Source organism: Melozone crissalis, unplaced genomic scaffold (assembly GCF_028551555.1).
Source record: "Melozone crissalis strain CALT ecotype California unplaced genomic scaffold, PUWL_Pcris_2 ptg000027l_1, whole genome shotgun sequence".
Taxonomy (NCBI): domain Eukaryota; kingdom Metazoa; phylum Chordata; class Aves; order Passeriformes; family Passerellidae; genus Melozone; species Melozone crissalis.
Genome location: NW_026535805.1, coordinates 87,937,910 through 87,956,956, shown reverse-complemented (window position 1 = coordinate 87,956,956; position 19,047 = coordinate 87,937,910). Strand labels below are relative to the sequence as shown.

The 19,047-nt window shown below is 33.2% G+C and overlaps 1 protein-coding gene across 4 annotated transcripts in view; it reads right to left on the bottom strand.

Moving 5' to 3' along the window:
• Positions 1 to 19,047, bottom strand: part of GRIK2 (glutamate ionotropic receptor kainate type subunit 2) — a 352,900-nt gene that overhangs the window by 201,130 nt on the left and 132,723 nt on the right. For all 4 annotated transcript variants that reach the window (XM_054280406.1, XM_054280404.1, XM_054280407.1 and 1 more), the window contains 3 exons: positions 13,325 to 13,506; positions 9,524 to 9,577; positions 6,389 to 6,562 (listed from right to left, as the gene is read on the bottom strand). In XM_054280406.1, the coding sequence (XP_054136381.1) occupies positions 6,389 to 6,562; positions 9,524 to 9,577; positions 13,325 to 13,506 (410 nt within the window). The remainder of the gene's footprint in view (positions 1 to 6,388; positions 6,563 to 9,523; positions 9,578 to 13,324; positions 13,507 to 19,047) is intronic.

The following is a 19,047-nucleotide window of genomic DNA, read 5'->3' as shown; positions in this document are numbered from 1 at the left end:
AAGAACTGAATCCCTTTTTTGTAAATTTTGGATGTTTACGTTACAGACAATTCTTTCAACTTCAGGTGTCCTGGTTTCAGTGCCATTACTCTCCTAATACTTCCAAACTTTATAACGCAAAGAAAAGTGCCCTTTCCAACATTTGTAGTATAACCAAGCTAGTTTAACTAAAAATAAGCCAGAGAAATATGTTGATTAATGTGCTCTTTCACCTGATTACAGATGGCCATTTCGCATGGTCTTCATGCATTGGTCCAATTCCTTACAAGGTTTTAGGGTTTTTGAACATATTGATCTATTGCAACTGAAAATCATTATTGTCCATCTATACTCACTGTTTGACCAGTTTTTTTAGCAATTTGGCTTGACCTTGGATTCAACAAAATTTCTGAGAATATTAAACTAACATACTACAAAGCTAAGGAAGAGAACATTCAGATAAATTAGATTTTACAAAACAGTCATAAGGTTTAGACATAGAGAGGTTGCTTACTGGAATCTTTCTTGCAATCAGGAGAAAAAGAGAATAAACAAAAAATATATTGTATAAATGCATCCCCTAAGTCTTAAGGTGTGCAAATATGGAGAGCTAATTAGGGAAAAATATCTACACATTTAAAAATCCAACATTATTCTCTCTTTCATTTCCATTCTCAAATACCAAAGGAATTGTAAATTAGGATTTTTACTGTATCCCTTAAAATGGCTAGTTTCAAAATTAATTTCCTTGGCAGCTCTGTGAGTAAATGCATTTGTACATTCCTTTAATTAAAGACAATTTATGGAGGTATTAGAATCTCTCCTCATTATCTTTGCATTTTCTTTGCAGTTACATACTTAAAGAAACCACCATTGAATCTATTTTCGTTATCTGAGGAAGTCTATACACCAGCCTTAGAAATTTCAAAACTTTATGAATAAAATTTCATCTCCCTTTTTTGAAGCAAATGAAAATCCTATACACAGAAAAGAACCATAAATCCATTGTTCCTATGCAGAAAATCTCTAGCATTTTGCCAACACTGTTTAATATCATTCTAAATTTCAGGGGTTTTTTTCAACAATCATTTTCATTTACTGAGAAGATAACCAAAAAAAAAAAAATAAGGCAAAAATAATTAGGAGTGAAAAGAGAATATACTCAATTAAATAATGCTCCACTCAGCCAGGCAGTACACAAAATGCATCAGCTGCAAACTGTGATTTTTCTGGGGTAAAAACCTAAATATTGACCTTGGCTCTTGCATTCAAGAAGCACCACAGTGCTTCTCTGCAGCTCCCTATTTGACTACTAAAGTGGGCATTAAAGAATAGAAAAAGAAAGAACAATCTTTTCTATATAAGAAGAAAGCTGAGAGCTGAATTGGACGATAGGCAAAAGCAATTAGTAAGGAAAACTTTATGTTAATTAAGCAGCAGGGCTTGTTAGGTCATCTTAATTATGCATGCTAAATTCTGACTTGAGGCACAGAAAACTGTGAAGATTAATAGTTGAGGAGTAAAAGAATTCTGAACTCATAACACTTTATTTATGCTCTATTTTGCTTGGCATGAATCATGGCTGTCATATATAAATGTGGAAGTGTATTTATGCCCAGTGTTTGGTGGGTTTTTTCTTCTTTCTGTGTAATTCTTGTATAGACTCAGTAAGTGAAGTTTACTAAAGTTTCTTTAAAATATTATGTTGCCCATCTGTTTTCCAGAATATTTTTCTACTTATACAGTACAGATGCCAATATTGTTAGAACTTAATAAAAATATTGTCATAATAATTAAGTATCATTTTCCATTCTGCAGGAAAGTTCAAAATTGATTTTTTACTCCAGGCTTAAATAAGGATGAACACCTGCAAATCTAAACTTTTTAAGGAAAAAAACCACCTGAAGTAACACTAATTAAATATTTTTATTTCATTATGGTATATTTGGAGTTTTTATTAACTTATAAATTCATTTTTCCAGAAGTAATCATAATCTGGTTGAACAATAATGTGGTTTTATTAATGCCAAGTCATTCCATTTAAGTGGTTGCTAAGTACCAATCACTTTCAATTTCAGAATTCAGTATAAAGTTGATGGAAAATAACAGTAATGAGTATATAATATATCAGAGAATTGTTTAAACAGCTTCAATCTAGTTAGAAGTTGCTGAACACTGGGATAACACAAGGTTCAAATGCTAACAACCCACCCTGTCCAGAGTCTAACTTTCTAAAAGTGCTTTTTGAACTGCTAACAAGAAAGAATAGGTGGTGAGAAACAAGGAAATGAGTGAATGAATTGATCTTTGCCCATTTCAATTTAGCAGAGTAGCCATTCTGGATTTTACTTGGAAATATGTAAGACATCAAATTTTAAAAAATCTTGCTTGCATGTATTGCTGAGTCAAGTCAGAAAGTGCAAGATCAAGTGAGAACTAATTTAAAAGATTTCCTAGTCAGAAAAAAAAACCAGATTTGTATTTAAAATGGACAAAAATGCATTTTTTGTTTTCTTTGGCTTTTTCCACTCAAGTAAAAAGAAGAAACAAGAAGACAACAATAAATAGATACTGAAATGTTAGATACAGTTAATTCCACTAGAAAGAAAGATAAGGTATTGCAGTTTGACCTTTGACTCTTCATTTCTTCTGCAATTTTCTAAAGGTATGGTTTATTACCTCTGGCAAAATTGTTACTGTATAAATCCCTGTAATTTTATTATAAGAAATAACAGCCATGGCATGTACCAGTTTCATTTGATGTTTACTTTTATAGGCACAATGTTTTCTTTATTCCTGGTTAGTAAGAGTATGATGATACAAAAAAAATGGTCAAAGTAAATACAAGACTGCTGAGAATACTTAAAATAAAAAGGAGATTACACATTTAAGAAATAAATACAACTATTTAAGTAGCTTAATAAGCTATACCACGTGTGCACATGCATACGTGCACAAGTGTGAGACAGATAAAAAGATATAAATACACTTGAATAGCAACACATTTTGATTATAATTTCTACATTATGAGGACAAGTATATGAAGAAATATGGAAGAGCCATCAAATGCACAAATTAGGTCTATAAGTATGTGAATGATGATAATTCTTTTCATCTTTCTAAAGACAAATGTCTTTAATCAGAGTAGACCCGTGAGTCTTCCACAGGACTTCTATATGTCATATTAAAAGTACATTCACATTTTTCTTTAATATAAATTAGTTTAGCCCTTAAAAGAAATAATTTTTATAAACATTTACACAAGCACTTTTATGTCAAGAAGACTGTGCAAAGTGTGAATAGTCTGAAACAATACGGCAAGCAATTTTCAACATTTCCACAGATTTTGTGGAGCCATGGAAAAACAAAGCCAATTGTACTGTAGTTACTCTCCTAAATCATAAAATGTATTTATTTTCTTTGATGTACCAATAAGTAAACATTTATTACTAGAATTTTTCAATATGGTGGCATTGATTGAATAGTTTAATTTTAGTTTTTCAAAGTCAATGCAAAGAAATTCTTAAGAAATCCTGAGAATGAAATGTGACTGAAAATTTGATTTTGATCACTTTTCCCCTCAGGTGTGCTAAACCATCACCCTTTTCAGAGCTATGCTGAAGAACAGCTTAGAAACAAAGGAAAAACTATCATAATTGAACTCAATAGGATTCAGGAAATTTTATACCAATTTTTGTTCCATTAGGATGCTAAAAGGTAAAATAATTAGGAGGAAAATTATATACTAGTTAGACAATTATACAAGCCTAGAGAGAAGACTTTGAAACAATTAATTCTGGGAACTCAATGAATCATAAATAAGAAAAAGCAATGTCAGAATTACTTTGATAGCTCTAACTGTCATAAGGGCAAAGTCAACATGTTGAAAAAATCTGGGGTAGAAGTACCTTACAGAAACACCACTGGAGCTTAAAAACTTTGCAATTCATAACTGCTTGCTTTTACACCACCAGAAAAGAGCTAGTCTTCACTGAAGTGTCTAAATGCCTTATACAAACTTAAGATTTTTATTTGGAACAAGTTTAGGTGTTTTAAACCTGATTAAATGGCATTTAGCTGTGTGGTTCAAGCTGAATGCATTCTCATTAAGCAGTCTTCTTGCTAATTTTTTCTGATAAGCTGCAGCCATTATCAAGCAGTGAAAATAAAACATTTCCAGTCCAGCCCAGCCCCGATCAGTTAGAGTACTCCATAGCACCAATATCTGTGAAGAGTCTTTAATTTCCAACTCCATTTTTGACTTTAAATACACATGAACAGTAACATGAAAGTCAAATTTTATACACTCAAATGATTTTACAACTTCCCTGATAATAAGTCAATGAAATGTTTTATTCTGGGCACAGAAAGAACATTGTGCAATGATATCATGATTTGACTTTCCTTCACACCGTCCAAATGGACACACTGGGGATGATTTTTTGTATCTAAGGACCAGATCAAAAAAACTCTGTAAACTCATAAAGTTTGCCAAGATAATTAGACCTTTAGATAAAATTTAAATAGTATCTGCATCTCTCAGGTTTAAAACCCAGGTAATCAAAGCACATTTAAATGCTTAATGAACAAAAAGAATGACCATAAAATATTCATCACAGTCTGTATCAACACTTGGTTCCACTTGGAGCATACAGGGCTCTTACAGGTCCAGAAGAGAAGCCATTGTGTTTTTCATGCACTTTTTTATACTCTTCTATCCTGAGGCAAAGTAATGATGTAAAATATTATTCTTACATAGTCCTATAATTGCAATTATCGGGTTCTGCTGCACATCAGAAGGTTTTCTGAGAAAAGCATCTTCTTTACAGCAACAGAGGAGATGAAAAACATTCAACTGGCCCACAGAACTCTATTCCAATATTCATTATTCCATTATTTTTCACCATGGCCCTATGTTCTCATAAAATAACTATCACTACTGATCTTGGTAAATATCCAAAGGTCTGAGATCAGTTGCATCTTTGATCAGTATATAAAATATACAATTACAATGAATGAGAAGAAATTATGCAAATTTTAAATTCAAAAAGGTTAAAAAAAAAGAATTGAGCATATTAATGCAAACAAGGAAGCATGAAGGAATGACTTACAGTAATAAGTAGCAGCTGTATATAAACCAGATGTGGGCTTCACACAATTTTCAGATTTTGGGGGTTCATTTGCTTTTTTGAAATTATTTAGAGAAATGAACCATATAACTTTTAAACTACTGTGTGATTCAATTTCTAAAGTGCAGTGCAAGGAAATGAGCAAACAAATTAAATTTAAAATGTTTCAAATTATCATGTTCAAAACATTATATACAGTAAGTAAATTAAAAAAGCATTTTCCCTAAAAAGGGTGATTTTCTAGAAAAAAATTAAACTTAATAAAATGTTGATTACAATTTAGCACCTAATATCTATAAGATCATTAAATCTTATCAATAGAAAAAAAATGCTGATTAGATGTTTTATGCAGAATAGTTAACACAATCTAGGCATCTGATATATTACTAAGATATCTGTCTTCAAGAAATAGAATTTTCCATTTTTTACATTGAAGATGAAAAGTCTAAAAAAAAACCCAAACAAAAAGACACCTAACAACATCCACAAAAAAAATTCCCAAAAAATTAAAAAACAAAGCCAAACAAGACCCAACTACCTAAATTGCTAAGGAACCAAAGTGGAAAATCTTTCAACAAATCCAAAGACTAAAGCAGACCTAATGTAGGATATCTTTTAAAATAATTTCCTTCCTTACAATATAATTCTAGATTGAGTTCCAACTAATGAGCAGAAACTCACCAAAACCTAACAATGAAACTTTGTTTCCAGGAATATAGTTGAGATTTTTATGAACTGAAGTGAGGCTAAAGACTAGTGGCAAAATGGAAGGGAAAAAATGAAAATAAATAACCAGGTTAATTAATCAGATGAATCTGAAACAACAGGAAGTACAAAACATAGCAATGAGGTCCTGTTCATAATATTAATAAAATATTTTAAAACCAGATTCATGTAAACATTAGAAACTACACATTACAATGAATGAATCTTAAATGAATAAGACACAAAATGTAGAAAAAGACACAATTTTTCATTAGCTTCATTTTGATCTCGTAAAAAAATTTCACCAGCAAATTAGGGAAATTAGTGAATCTGATATTTAGAATACGGCATTATAATTTGAAAAAAATACAGTACACGTAATTTTGAAAAAATAAATTAATATAATCATGTATTCAATCTGCAAAATATTAATAGAAACATCACAGTTACTCACTGACTCCTGTTTACAATAATATTTGGTTACATACCTCTAAACATTTTTAAAAACAAAAAGTAATATTTTTTTTTAGCTTCACAAATATTTTTAAAAAGGAACCAAATACTGGCATTCATACCGTCATAAATCCATCCAGCAAACCTGAGTCAGGCTTCGGTGGTGCTTGCAAGCGCTCCATAGACCACTTCTCAATGATAGATGACACCTGGGTGTTCTCTGTGTTTAGAATTCTGAATCCAGTCATGTTAACACCACTGTACCGATAGGGCTCCACATCCAGGGCAAACAGGTCCTGAAAAAATCACCATGGTATAAATTCTGTAATACACTGCAATTGTTATTTCGATTGTTGGACCATCTCCCCAGATGAGAGCATGGTAATTTTTCAGTGCTATTTATGTCAGGAAACGTGTTCTGCTTTTCTGGGGGCCTGTGTCTGTGAACAAGCAACATGGCTGCCCTTATGGTGGGAGTAATCTGATCCTCAGAGGAAGGAGACCAGACTTTCAGGAAATGTTAGTCCAACTACAGAACTGTATCTACTATGGGGTAGGCTAAAATGTTACAGTAATTAATATCTAGAAATTTTCAATTTCTAGATATTAATATTAATTGCTAGTTCTTGAACTTACCAGAAATTAAACAAACATGAAATAATGAAATAAACTGGGCAAGAGTTTCCTTGAGCTTTCACTCTCCGTGAAACTTAAACATGTTAATCTTAGGAGTATAAATTGGTGGAGGAGAGTAGGCAGGGAGTGGGGGTGGTGGTGAGCTGGGAAAAGCAGAAATGTACATGGCTTTAAATTTAATCAAAATCATTTTTTCACTGTCATCTAAATACTTCCAAATATGGACATTTCTTTGGTTGGGAATTCATCTTTGCAAGAATAACTTTTGCCAATTTATATATTTTCAGTATATCTGTGTTTGTGTGTGCACAGTTAGCCCTCAAATGTACACAGAGGGAAATATAATCAATAAAAAGTAAAACAAATCAAATTTTAGCTCAAGAAAGTAAATTCAAGGTTATCCTAGTGCTTTGATCAAATCCTAAGAAGCAATGTAGAAACAATACTAGACTTCAGGAAAATCAGGTCTAAGATCAAGTTTTGACCAGGGGGCAAAAAAAAGCTGTAATCAAGGTTATACATAATCTATTCTTTCCCTATAAAATAATTTTGATTTATTGAAAATAGAAATTTTCCCTGTATTTTATAGGTATTCATTAATCTAATTTTTAATTTAATTTTTGCTGTCAGTTGGCTTTAGGTGTAACACTTGCCTAAATCCATTTTGTTTACTGGCTAGAGCTGAAGAAGATCAAATATTGTACTACAGAAAATCCAAATACAACACCCATTGCTAACATCACAAAGCCCATAAAAATATCAACCAGTTATCAATCACAACCCGTTTTTAATTCCATAGCTAGTAATATGATTTACTTTCCTATTCACAATATCTAAGATGTGCAGGTTTCAAAATTCATTTAAAATAACTTCACATCCTCTTTTCAAAGAAATAAAACATTTTGTTGCAAAGGAAATGTTTGACATAACAAGAACTACACTGCATCTTTCTCTTTAAAAAATTCTCTCACTTTTTATTGTGCAAGAAGTCAGAACCTTCAATGTAAATTTTAATCCAAACACATTTATGTTTATACTGGAATGTAATAAATATACACAATATTATGCATTTACTACAAATGCACACAGGTCAGTGTATTAATGAGCCAGTGCATTACATCCTGAATCAATCAAGAGGAGATTACACAGAAGACTGTTTTAAACACCGTGACTGGAAAATTTATTTGACAGGACTTTCACCATGTCAGGTAAGAAGCAATTAATATATAAAAACAACTAAATTCTTATGCTGTTCCAGAGCTACATTGCAAAATCAAAATCTCTGATACGTTTGTGCACAGTAAATTACCTGTTGATAATTCCAAGTCTATATAATACTCTTGTCTCCACAGAAAATATAATGTTCTAATAAGTAAATAAGAATGACAGAAAATTCTGGTTTTTAAAAAGAGCTTTAAGAGTGAGAATTCAATGTCAAAGGACAGCAGAGTACTCAAAGAAACCATTTTCATCTATAGCAAAATTTTTTAAAAATAAGAAAAAAACCTTCAAAACACGTATAATCCATTTTTATGGCAGGAAATCTATTTAGTGAGAGAAATTCTATTGCATGAAATCCTAAATCTATAAGTGACAGAACAATTTACCCTTCTAAAATAAGATAGGTATTTGTTCAGGGTGTGCCTTTGAAATTCACAAGTTATTTTGCTTTCTATCCAACTAGCTATTTCATGTTAAACTATACATGAACTTCTGATTTGTGATTCTGAGGTGGACTCCTACCCTACCACAAAGGATTCATTTTCATAAGAGCTTAAACATGTATGTGATTTTAAACATGGGTCAGTTCAAGTATGGTTTTTCCAAGGCACATCTGTCTCACATTGGTCTCATGCTTTTCTTTTAAAAAACATCATGAACTGTAATCTAATTAGATAAAATTGAACACAAATTTAAGACAGACAAATGTGCACAAATCTGGAGACTGTAGTCTCTAGAATAATATTTTACCAACTTTTAAACTGTTTCTTAGTTAGGCTGTGATGAGCAGGAAAAAGGTCTTCACATACATGTTTGTTTTGTAAGGGCATTACATTTTAAATGTTAATTTATTTCAAATGATAGATCCAAGAATGATCAAATCCCTTCTAAGTTACATTTACTGCGGACACCAAAGAATATTGCATAATTCATGTGCCTAAAAAGCTCATATGAATTGTTAAACAAAATGCTGCTCAGATTCACACCAAATTATTCATGAATCCTATGACAGAGAACTACCTTGTAAAATGTTGAATCAAAAATATGGAATATATGAGTAAATTTTAAAATGCCTTAATCTTCACATAGAAACAGCTAAAAGACAGAAAGGACAAAATGCATAAAACAATGAATTGTGAATTATACATTTAACCCTCCTTGATAGTTTAAAGTGCCACAGCCAGATGCTTTTTTCAGGTCTATCAGTTTTCAGGGCACACTGTTGAACAATAATTAAACCGTCCTGATGACTTTTCACTGAAAGTAGGAAAACTCAGCAAAGAAAACATCTTGCACTCACACCCCATTCCAGAGAGACCTTATCCACTTTGTTAAGCAATATAATTAGGAAAGTAATGTCTTTGTTGGATGTCATCACTATGTTTTCACAAGCCACTTACCAGTGTGGTAAAGATATAGTGATAGTATTCTGTCATCATCCCCATAGCTAAAGCCTTGAAAAAAATAAACAAAAGATTAATGTTTCTGAGGCCATATAATACATTTTCATCACGCTTACATGGCAAATGAAACACTGCAAAAGAACACTACTAAGATGAGACTATTGGGTTGGAATTATGCTAAAATTAGGTCAAGCAAGTCATTTCTTAGCAGTTAGAGAATATTACTGACTATTAAAGGAATTTATGAACCAGATCTTCTGATAGAAAGAATATTATTAGACTGTTTAGTACAGTAAATGTGAAAGAGGCTTGTATTTTTACATACTAATGGATACATTAAGTTACAACACATAATTTGAGTCGACAATATTTTCATTCATTATTGAACCTTTTCTTTAAAATGAATCACCTAATAGAATTTTTTTTCTATTTTGATGAATGCATTTAGAAGAAGGACCCAAGCTTATATTATACATGTGAACATTTTTCCACCCATGGAAGAAAATTCTCTCAAGCCAAATTCTGAACAGCAAGAGAGATATTACTTAAATAAAAATGAGCAAATATTCATAGAATCATTTATAAATTCAGGTATCTCTCAAGTACCTTCATCACTCTTTCCATCTATGTAATACAAAGTAGTTTTTGATAAATTGTGCATTTTAAGAGTTCATGCTTTCCTTTCAACTGCATAAAAAAATATTTGTAGATTAAAAACTATGTTTCATGATGTTTATTCACTAAGGGCATTTTCCCCAGAAATGCATTTATGCTCTTCACAAAAGTTGTCTTAGTATTTTCTTTCTGTCCAGGAAGTATCAAAAGAATTCTTTGCCATGTTGCTACCACATGGACTCCTTAAAGACACTGAAGGCCACAATTATACTACTGTGACAATGCCAGAATTTGTATTAAAAAGAATTTTCAGTATTCTGAAGGCTGTGGGAGCCTTTTATTTATAACATTGTCTGAAAAAATTATGAAATTAATAGTCTATATGATCTTTTAAAAAAAATTGAAAACTAATGCAAACATCAGTTTTAAATCAGATTTTATAATATTTTAAACAAGATTTTGAAAAAGCACCACTTTTCCAAAGAATGCCTATACTAATGTATTTACAACTCCACAACAGTACTTAGAACTAGAGTATAGTGTTCCAGTAGAAATTAAATTCTCAAACACAGGAAAACCACATTCCCATAAGAAATATTACAACTTCATTAGAAACTCTAATCTAAAAATATTCTTAGCTTTTATAAGAACTTGTTTTTCACAAAACCAAATTGTCTTCCTCTATATGTGTATCACATTTGCAGTCACCTATATCAAAACTGCTTCTAATCAAGTCTTTCATGCTCCAAAGGATCTCTACACAACATCCTACACAAGTTCCTTATGCTGCTGTGCAATGATGCTGTCTCTTTTCCAGGACTTCCTGCTTTCACCTTCTCACTTCTCTAAAGAACTCACTTCTTTTTCCTCTTCAAACATTGTAATTTCTCAGTTCTCATTATTACAGTGCTTCCCTAACCTTTTAAATTATGTATGGTTTCCCTGGTTGCCTGGTGATGTAGATAACAATGAGATTTGCCTCAATTTAAGTATGTTTGTCTGATTGATGGGTTTTTTTGTTTTACTTTTCATTACATATTTTTGGCCAGCAAAGTGTAATTGCTGTTTCACCAGGTTCTCAAGGTACTTTGCTTTCTTTATTTTCAACTTATGTTGTCTTCCACCAGCTCCACTGTTAATCTTTCCAATTATCCTCTCAAACTGAAACTCCTTGTCACGTCCCCCAAGACTCATCCCTCCATTAACAGAGAAAAAAATCTGATCAGTCAATAATTCAGAAATAGATATATAAATATTTTTTCAATAATCACTTATAAACACTATATTTGGAATATTAACATTAAATAATAAATATATTCTCAACACCCCTTGAGTCAATTTCAACGGCAAGTGCTCACATTCAGCTTCAAAATTACAAATTTTGGGCATATTTAGAGCATTGCAGTATAGGACCCGAATGGAAAAGTAAAAATCTACAGAATCTGTATAAAGATCTTAACATTTATGAAAGACTTTTTTTCTGTGTCTACCCTCTGTAATCTGTAGCATAAGCAGTGTGCTTTGATGAAACAGTTCACTATTTGATTTAAAGAGGCTTAATGCTCACTCTTGAGTCCTGGGACATGATTAAAGATACAATGGTTTTAAATTTGTTCCCATTTCCCTCTAGTCATCCATTTTTCACAATGCTGTACACTGTGAAATAAAAGAGATTTTTCACATAAAAATTTCTAGGTCGTGTATAACTAATGTATCTCAATGGAGTTATTGTTAGTATTGCAGCTTAATATTGCCATCAACGCATTTCCCTTTTGCATTGTTTAGATTTTAAATATTTAGAATAATTAAATGTACATTCAATGATTTGGTCGAAACAGCTAGAATAACTAGGCTAGCTTATGTTTACAAAAAAGCACTAGCAGAGGTTTAAAATTACTAGGAACTAATAAAAGTTTTTCAATCAATGAACAATAAAGAAAAGAAATTATATTATACATGTAGACGTACTAGCAATTTTAATTATACCCATGTTGCCTTCTGATGCAAGGCAAGGCGACTTGGTTCTGAGGAAACGGCACGGCGACTTAAACTTTCTAGGGTCACTCGGGCTAAGAACACACGCTAGCACTAGTATGGTGGACGGTCTAAGGCTTCTATTGTCTCGTCTCGTCGGGTTTTATACTCGGCAAGGTTTTTTCTCTACATCAGGGGTCTTACTTTACTGTAATTGGTTAATAAGGAGTCGAAAGTTACTAATGTTAGGGGGGATTACATTCTTGGGTGATCTCTTATCACTAGGCATTAGGGGGAGAGGAATTCTACTGCTTTCCGTGACATCGCGAGATTGTCCAAGCGCCTAACTCTATCTACTACATACCCACAATAATACCTGTAAGTATCTCTAATGAGACAAATATTTCCAACTCTTAAATACATTTTGTTTTCAATTTAGACCCTACAGTTTTCTAGCAAACATAGAATAAGCTTGAATTAACGTCACTAAAAGCTATGCATTAGGAGTGTAGAATAGTGTTTCAGTTTAGGTAATCCTCCTATCCTCTTTATTGGAAGTCATAGCTTAACTAAAAAACTATGGGGAAGATTGTCTCTGAGCCAGTTAAATATTTGGAATTTTGCTGTATCTCACTTACTCATTTCATCTGTACACATTATTTTCAAAGCATCAACCCAAATGTACTTGTTCCATTATTAGTGCAAAGAGAATATGGCCATAAAATATCAATTCTGTCCTCTCAATGGAAGACATTAAAGTGGTCTTTTGGTAACATACTGTTCAGATATCAGTCTCTGTTTAGGAATACACATCCTAGAGGCCTCAAATAAAAACAAACATATAAATACATACATACCTATACACATAAAGATTTGATGTATAAAATAATGTTAATCAAGCATTTATAACCATGTGTTAAGCATCAATTCTCCAAAGTACCGGTTCTTCATAGTTGAAAGATTAATATGTCTTCATGTTCCTCTTGAACATAAATTATTTAAACTCTTTCATTATAAAAGCATAATTAAAGCACCTACCTTTTGTGTCACCAATAAAATTGTCTCTGAAATCCTTGGCTGGTTTTCAGTAAGGCCTGAGTAAAACTGACACACAATTTCTCTGCTTGTTAAATACCATTAGGTCTGGATAATACTTTTATTTATTAGGGATGAAAAAGATTAAGACATCTACAGCAGAATGAGGATTACCTGTTTCAAGATGCCTGCTGCCATTTCATGGCTGCAGTCAAAGATTACGTGGAATTCTTTGCCTCTTTTCATCTCCTTTAGCAATGGCTTTGCATCTTTTGTGTCAGCCGGTAACTGACGGATTTTTAGTCTTAGGTTGTATCGTGATGGAGCCTTGATGAGCTCTTGTAATCGAATGAGACCTTAAAGAAAACAGGAGTCAAGAAAATTATCAAAACAAGAACCTGAACTACTAGCAGGAGAATATACTATAAGCATTCAGTTTCCAGATTTTTTTCCCTTTCTCATTTGATTAGAACTGATACACAAAAATGTTGTTAAAAAGAAAAATTAAGAAGTATCTGTACTTCCAACACTTTAATACAAGTCTCTTTTCCCTTAATAGTAATGGAGAGTAAGGAGCCTCATTTAGGATTACCTTCAGACAGACAAATCTTCCTCTAGCCTTATTGTACAACTGTGACTTTCCTCTTCGAAGAACATATTACTCTAATTCAATTAAAGCCATATCCCAGACTAATAGTTTTTAATCAGACTAGACAGTCTCCCAAATAATAAATTGAGTTTACATACAAAGCTGTGAATCATTTCAGCACTGTACAGCGCTCTCACATGAATCTCTTCTCGTATTTCTATACTGAATCACTTTTCAAGAACAGCAAGAAACAGAAGTAGCTTTACACTGCTTTGTCAGTTTTGGAATTAAAACCGCTTCAGAACAAAACCTACTATGTTTTTGGAAGTGACTTTGAAATTAATTTGATTTTATGAAACATTACAGTGATTTATGATGTTCAAGTTTTCTGTACATGTACTGGGTATTTTTAATATATCAAATGTTAAAGGGAAGAGTAACTTTTCTTTCTTGACTGTAAACTGCCCTTTCAAAGCATGCTTTACTCAAAAGGGCAGAGTTCCTAATGTGAGTATTTTAAGCATATTTTCAGGTGTTACATCAATCACCTTTGTTACACCTTTGGAGATGGGATGGACAGTTAAGATGCCAAGAAACTTTGAAATGGGATGGAAAGAAAAGGAAAAAGAGATGATGCTTTTTTCTGCATCAAGTTTAGATTTCAAAATGTTGGTAAACAAATGTAAGAAAATACAAATTGTCAGGTCCCTTTATCTATCCACATTGTTTGCATCAATACAATACAGTTTTGGTCTTTTACTGTAGGTCCAAGATTTGTTACAGAATGGCAAGTGTTTTCTTGCCTACGGGGGTTTTTGAAGTAAATGTTTTCCAATACCCGAATGAATTAAGCATATAGTTTAATTAGTCTGAGAACCACAGAATATTCTGAGTTGGAAGGAACCCACAAGGACCATCAATTACAGCTCTTAACTGAATGGCCCACACAGGAGTTGAACCCACAACCTTGGTGCTACTGGCTCTATGCACTAACCGCAATAACCTCAGGAAACAGCAGTGGGTAAAACCCAAGGATTTCAAAACTTCCAAACTTTGTTCTGTTCCAGAGAATTATCCAAGAACATAAGTCCCTAAAGGTCATAATTGGGCTGTTCAAGAATTAAAAAAAAAAAACATATTTGTAATCTTCATAAATCTTATCATTATTGGACTACCTCAGAGAAAGAAAAGATCACACCAAAATTTGAAATAGGAGATTTACAGATGCAGGAACTAGAGTAATTAAAGTTGACAAGGAGAATGCTATGATAGTGTCTGCCTTCTGGGTTACCTATGTATCTGATAGAGAAGTGATGAGAAGTGATGAGGAATAAACAAATAAAAAAGTGATGAGGAATAAGCTGCCTACCGCATTGGAAGGCAGTACAAAAGGTAGAAAGCTACCAAAGAAACCTGAGTGTGAGAATGTGGGGAAGAAAACCTGCAAATGTACATTTCTTCAATGCACTGACTGGACCTCAGTGCTGGGGCAGTACAGATGTGCAGGCCAGCACAGGAAGAAGTATTCATGCTTTCAATAACTGTCAATTACAAATAGTAACCAGTGAGATTTCTCAAAATATATTTTAAGATAAATTCAATCTGAGACACAAGCAAATTCCAGGGTTTTCAAAGATATGTTTTTCTTCTGTCCTCATCAATGTGAAATAAAAATAAATCTTAAACTTTTAATGTGTAATATTTTTCATAGCTTCTACATGCAGAACAATATTTAATTTTAGTAATAGTTAGAGTGAGTACATCCATTTTTAAGATTTTAACATATATATGTCATCATGTTTCCAGCCACCAGTAAAGTTGTAAAGTTGAGATGGATTATGGCAGGGAACAAAACATGTTCCACTCTACTAAATGACTCACTTCAGTGGTCCACTTGGCCACCCACTATAAGGAATAAATTCTTTACTGGCATATGTTCAACAGTTTCCAGCTTGCTGGGCTCTCAACAGGATGATTTTGGAAAACAAAACCCCCTCACTTGCAAGGGAGTGACGAGATGGGACTCTGTGGAGCGCACACGGTGTGGGGTGCTGCTGTGAGGGTGTGTCGCAGGTGGAGAGTACCACTGCCACAGTTACCCTACAGCCCCTTGCTGCAGAGGAACACCTCACAGAACAAAATATCAGACAGTGCTGAGCATGCCTTACGCTGGTACTTTTTATTTCTCTGGTAAAAGGTTGAGAAGCAAGATTTTCCCATTCAGGCATTAGTGGGAACTGAGATCAGAGGGAACTGATTCCAGTTCTTGATCACACTTCAAAAGCTGGCTCTTTCAAATAATAATTAAAGGCTAGAGGTTTCCTTCTACACTGTATATACCATTTGGGATGTAGCATTTTTGTTTTTAAAAGTGTGCAAAGAATGAATTAGTTTTACTGAAAAGTAAAATCCACCAAAATAATTTCCTGAAGAAGAACAGAATAATTTATCTAAATACAAACAAATAAAAAAAACCACCACCATACACAATCAAACCTTTTCTACTTTAAATATTGAACAATGGGTCATTATTCACAACCAAATTAAAAATTAAGCACTGGGAAGATATAAACCAAAAGAACAAGGCCCTGCATGAAAACTGCAGCCCTTGGGTTCATCTGTAGACAACAAGCGCTTCCCAAGTCCTGGCTGCCACTGATCTTCTCTTCTCCTGAACACCCTAACAGCCTGGCTTCTGCTGGAGTAATTTCTGCAGTAGCAATGGCCAAAAATGTTCCCGGGGATCAGAACATTAAACAGTTGAGGATTAACCAGGCGATACATGTAGGATATAAATAAATTGTGCCCCTGTCTTTATGGTAACAAACTGTTTGGAGTTCAGTTTTTTGCAGCTATCAGATACCAAATTTTAAAGGCTTTTAACAGTAAAACTAATTCCTTAGAGTAACAAAAATGAGCTCTACCTTATTTAGTCTCCTCACATTTAGTCCTGAATATATCAAGTGTAATCAGAAAAATTATTGTTTGTTATCATTTTTAGATGTTACCAAAATTTCTTCTATTTTTTTCACTTTCTCCATCTGGATGATTGAGATTCCTAAGACTCAAAGAAGATTGCTTGTTCCTACTGTGTGCAGTTTGTCTGTGGGACTCAATTTCTACCCTTCTATCCTTTGTGCATATTGATCATTTCAAGTCAAAAAAAACGTATTTACTCATTGACTAAAATTCTTGAGGTACTGATAATAACAAAGTTTCATTGCTGTTGTCTGACATCAGGGGAAATGTCATAACTTGCTGGTTATGCAGGATAAAAGTAACAAGCTGTCATGTATACAGAAAAATAAAAGTTTCTGAATTAGTAAGGGACAGTTTCAAAAGGACACATACATAGCTTATCAGAGGAAGAAGGGAGGAATGAAAGGAGGAATATAATTCAAGAACTACAAGGACTATGAAGCTAAAAACAAAACAAGTCTTTTTCTTCATCATGATTTTGAGGATATCTAGGATATTTTTAATTGAACACTTGTGTAGAAAAATTTTAAAATAATTGATTTAAAACATAATATGAATTGAAGTCCTCAGATGAAAAGGTCTCCTCTTATTTTACTAGGATTTAAAAGATCCATATGTCATTTAAAAAAAACAAAATAAACCCAAAAAATGCAAACAAAGAAACAAAAAAACCCACAAGGAAAACAAAACAAAACCAAATAAAAAACCCCAAAGCAAACAGAATACAACCATTTGTGTGTATAAGCCCCTAAAAAAAAAAAAATCTATTTTACAACAGTATAGAAATAATAGCTGCATTTTGGGAATGTACTTCCTGCATTTTCTTTCACCAGGGACACCTTTTTCCTGTCCCTTCAAACTCTCAATTCCTTCTTTTAGCAGCCACTGTGATAGAGCCCTACCTCTGAATGGCTGGGAAGAGGGCGGTGTGAGTAACTCCTTTCAGAAGCTGCCATCAATTCATCGTTAAGGAGAATCCTGAAGGAGCAGCTTGTGAGCTCTCCAGCTGGCATCTTCCTCCAAAGAGATCAATCACATTACCTCCTCGACATGTTCAACTTCAACCAGTCCAGGAAGCAAGAACCCCAAGTTTGTTTTAAAACCTGTCTCCAGCTCAGCAGTCTTGCAGGCCATTGCTGCGCCACCTGGCCTGCTCATCAAACTATTCATCATTTCCATTAATGCTGCCTTTGTGCTGCACAGGAAGAATGCAAGCAAATGCACTTTGCAATAGGCTGAACACATCAACCTTTTTCTGTAAGAAAACTCTAATGCTCTTTTAAAGGCTACTCTTTATCTTAACCATGTCAAAAATTCCAAAACTAATAATGTACTGCTTTGCTGAACCAGTAGAAAACAGTCTTTCTATTTTTAGCAAGTTGTTTCTTCTCATACCTCTCTGTACTCTTCTCCTTCCCTGACAGCCCCCTGCCCAGTTATTTTGGTTATGTCTCAGAAAAATCTCATTGTGTATTAGGCTTTGAAAGGGGCATGGGTAGAAGGGAGGTGAATGCTGGTTTATTAGCATTGATAGAATGTTTCACATCAATTGGAACACTTAATTGCTGCAAAATGACTTGCAGAGATTACCCATGAACTCTAAAGTTTAGTTTTATCATCTTCAACTAAAAAAAAAAAAAAATCACTAGTGAAAGGATTAGAAAGGAATTGCACTAGCTGGTAGGGTTTTTCTAACAGTGGGCTGTTCTGTGTTCCTTGTGCTGCTGTATCTAATACAGCAACTCCATTAAGAAAAGCACAGAGGAAACAGAGACTAAGGAAAAAGACAGCGTGATGGACTTTTCATATTTATTCATACTCAGGTTTTGTATTACATTAAGATCATTTCACTCAATTCCAGCAGCGTAAAGCATCCTTAAAATGATCACCAGTTATATTTAATCCCATTTATGTATATTAGCAATGGTTTCTTTAATGGAAAAAGTTCTAAGATACATAGTCCAGAAAAAACAATTGTCTTTTCATAATTAATTCAGCTTCTTATTAGTTGCCTTAGAGTCCAACATTTTAGCAGGATTTTTCAATCTTGTAGCTAAAGAATTGGAGAGCAATCTGAATAGTATATGTGTATGCATGTATATATTTTACAAGTATTAATGCATTAGAGTCTGATGCCATTTGCAACTTGCAATATTTAAAATGTTCTATGATTAGTGGCAGGGACATGAAGAGGAGTTCAAGGATATCTAGCATTATGTTGACTTATTTTGCTGCTAAATGTGACTTCTACTTCTAAGGGAAGCAATAGTACTATATCAGTATAAAGAAGGAAATGTGTCTGGTAAGTGACTTCAAAAGAATTTTCACC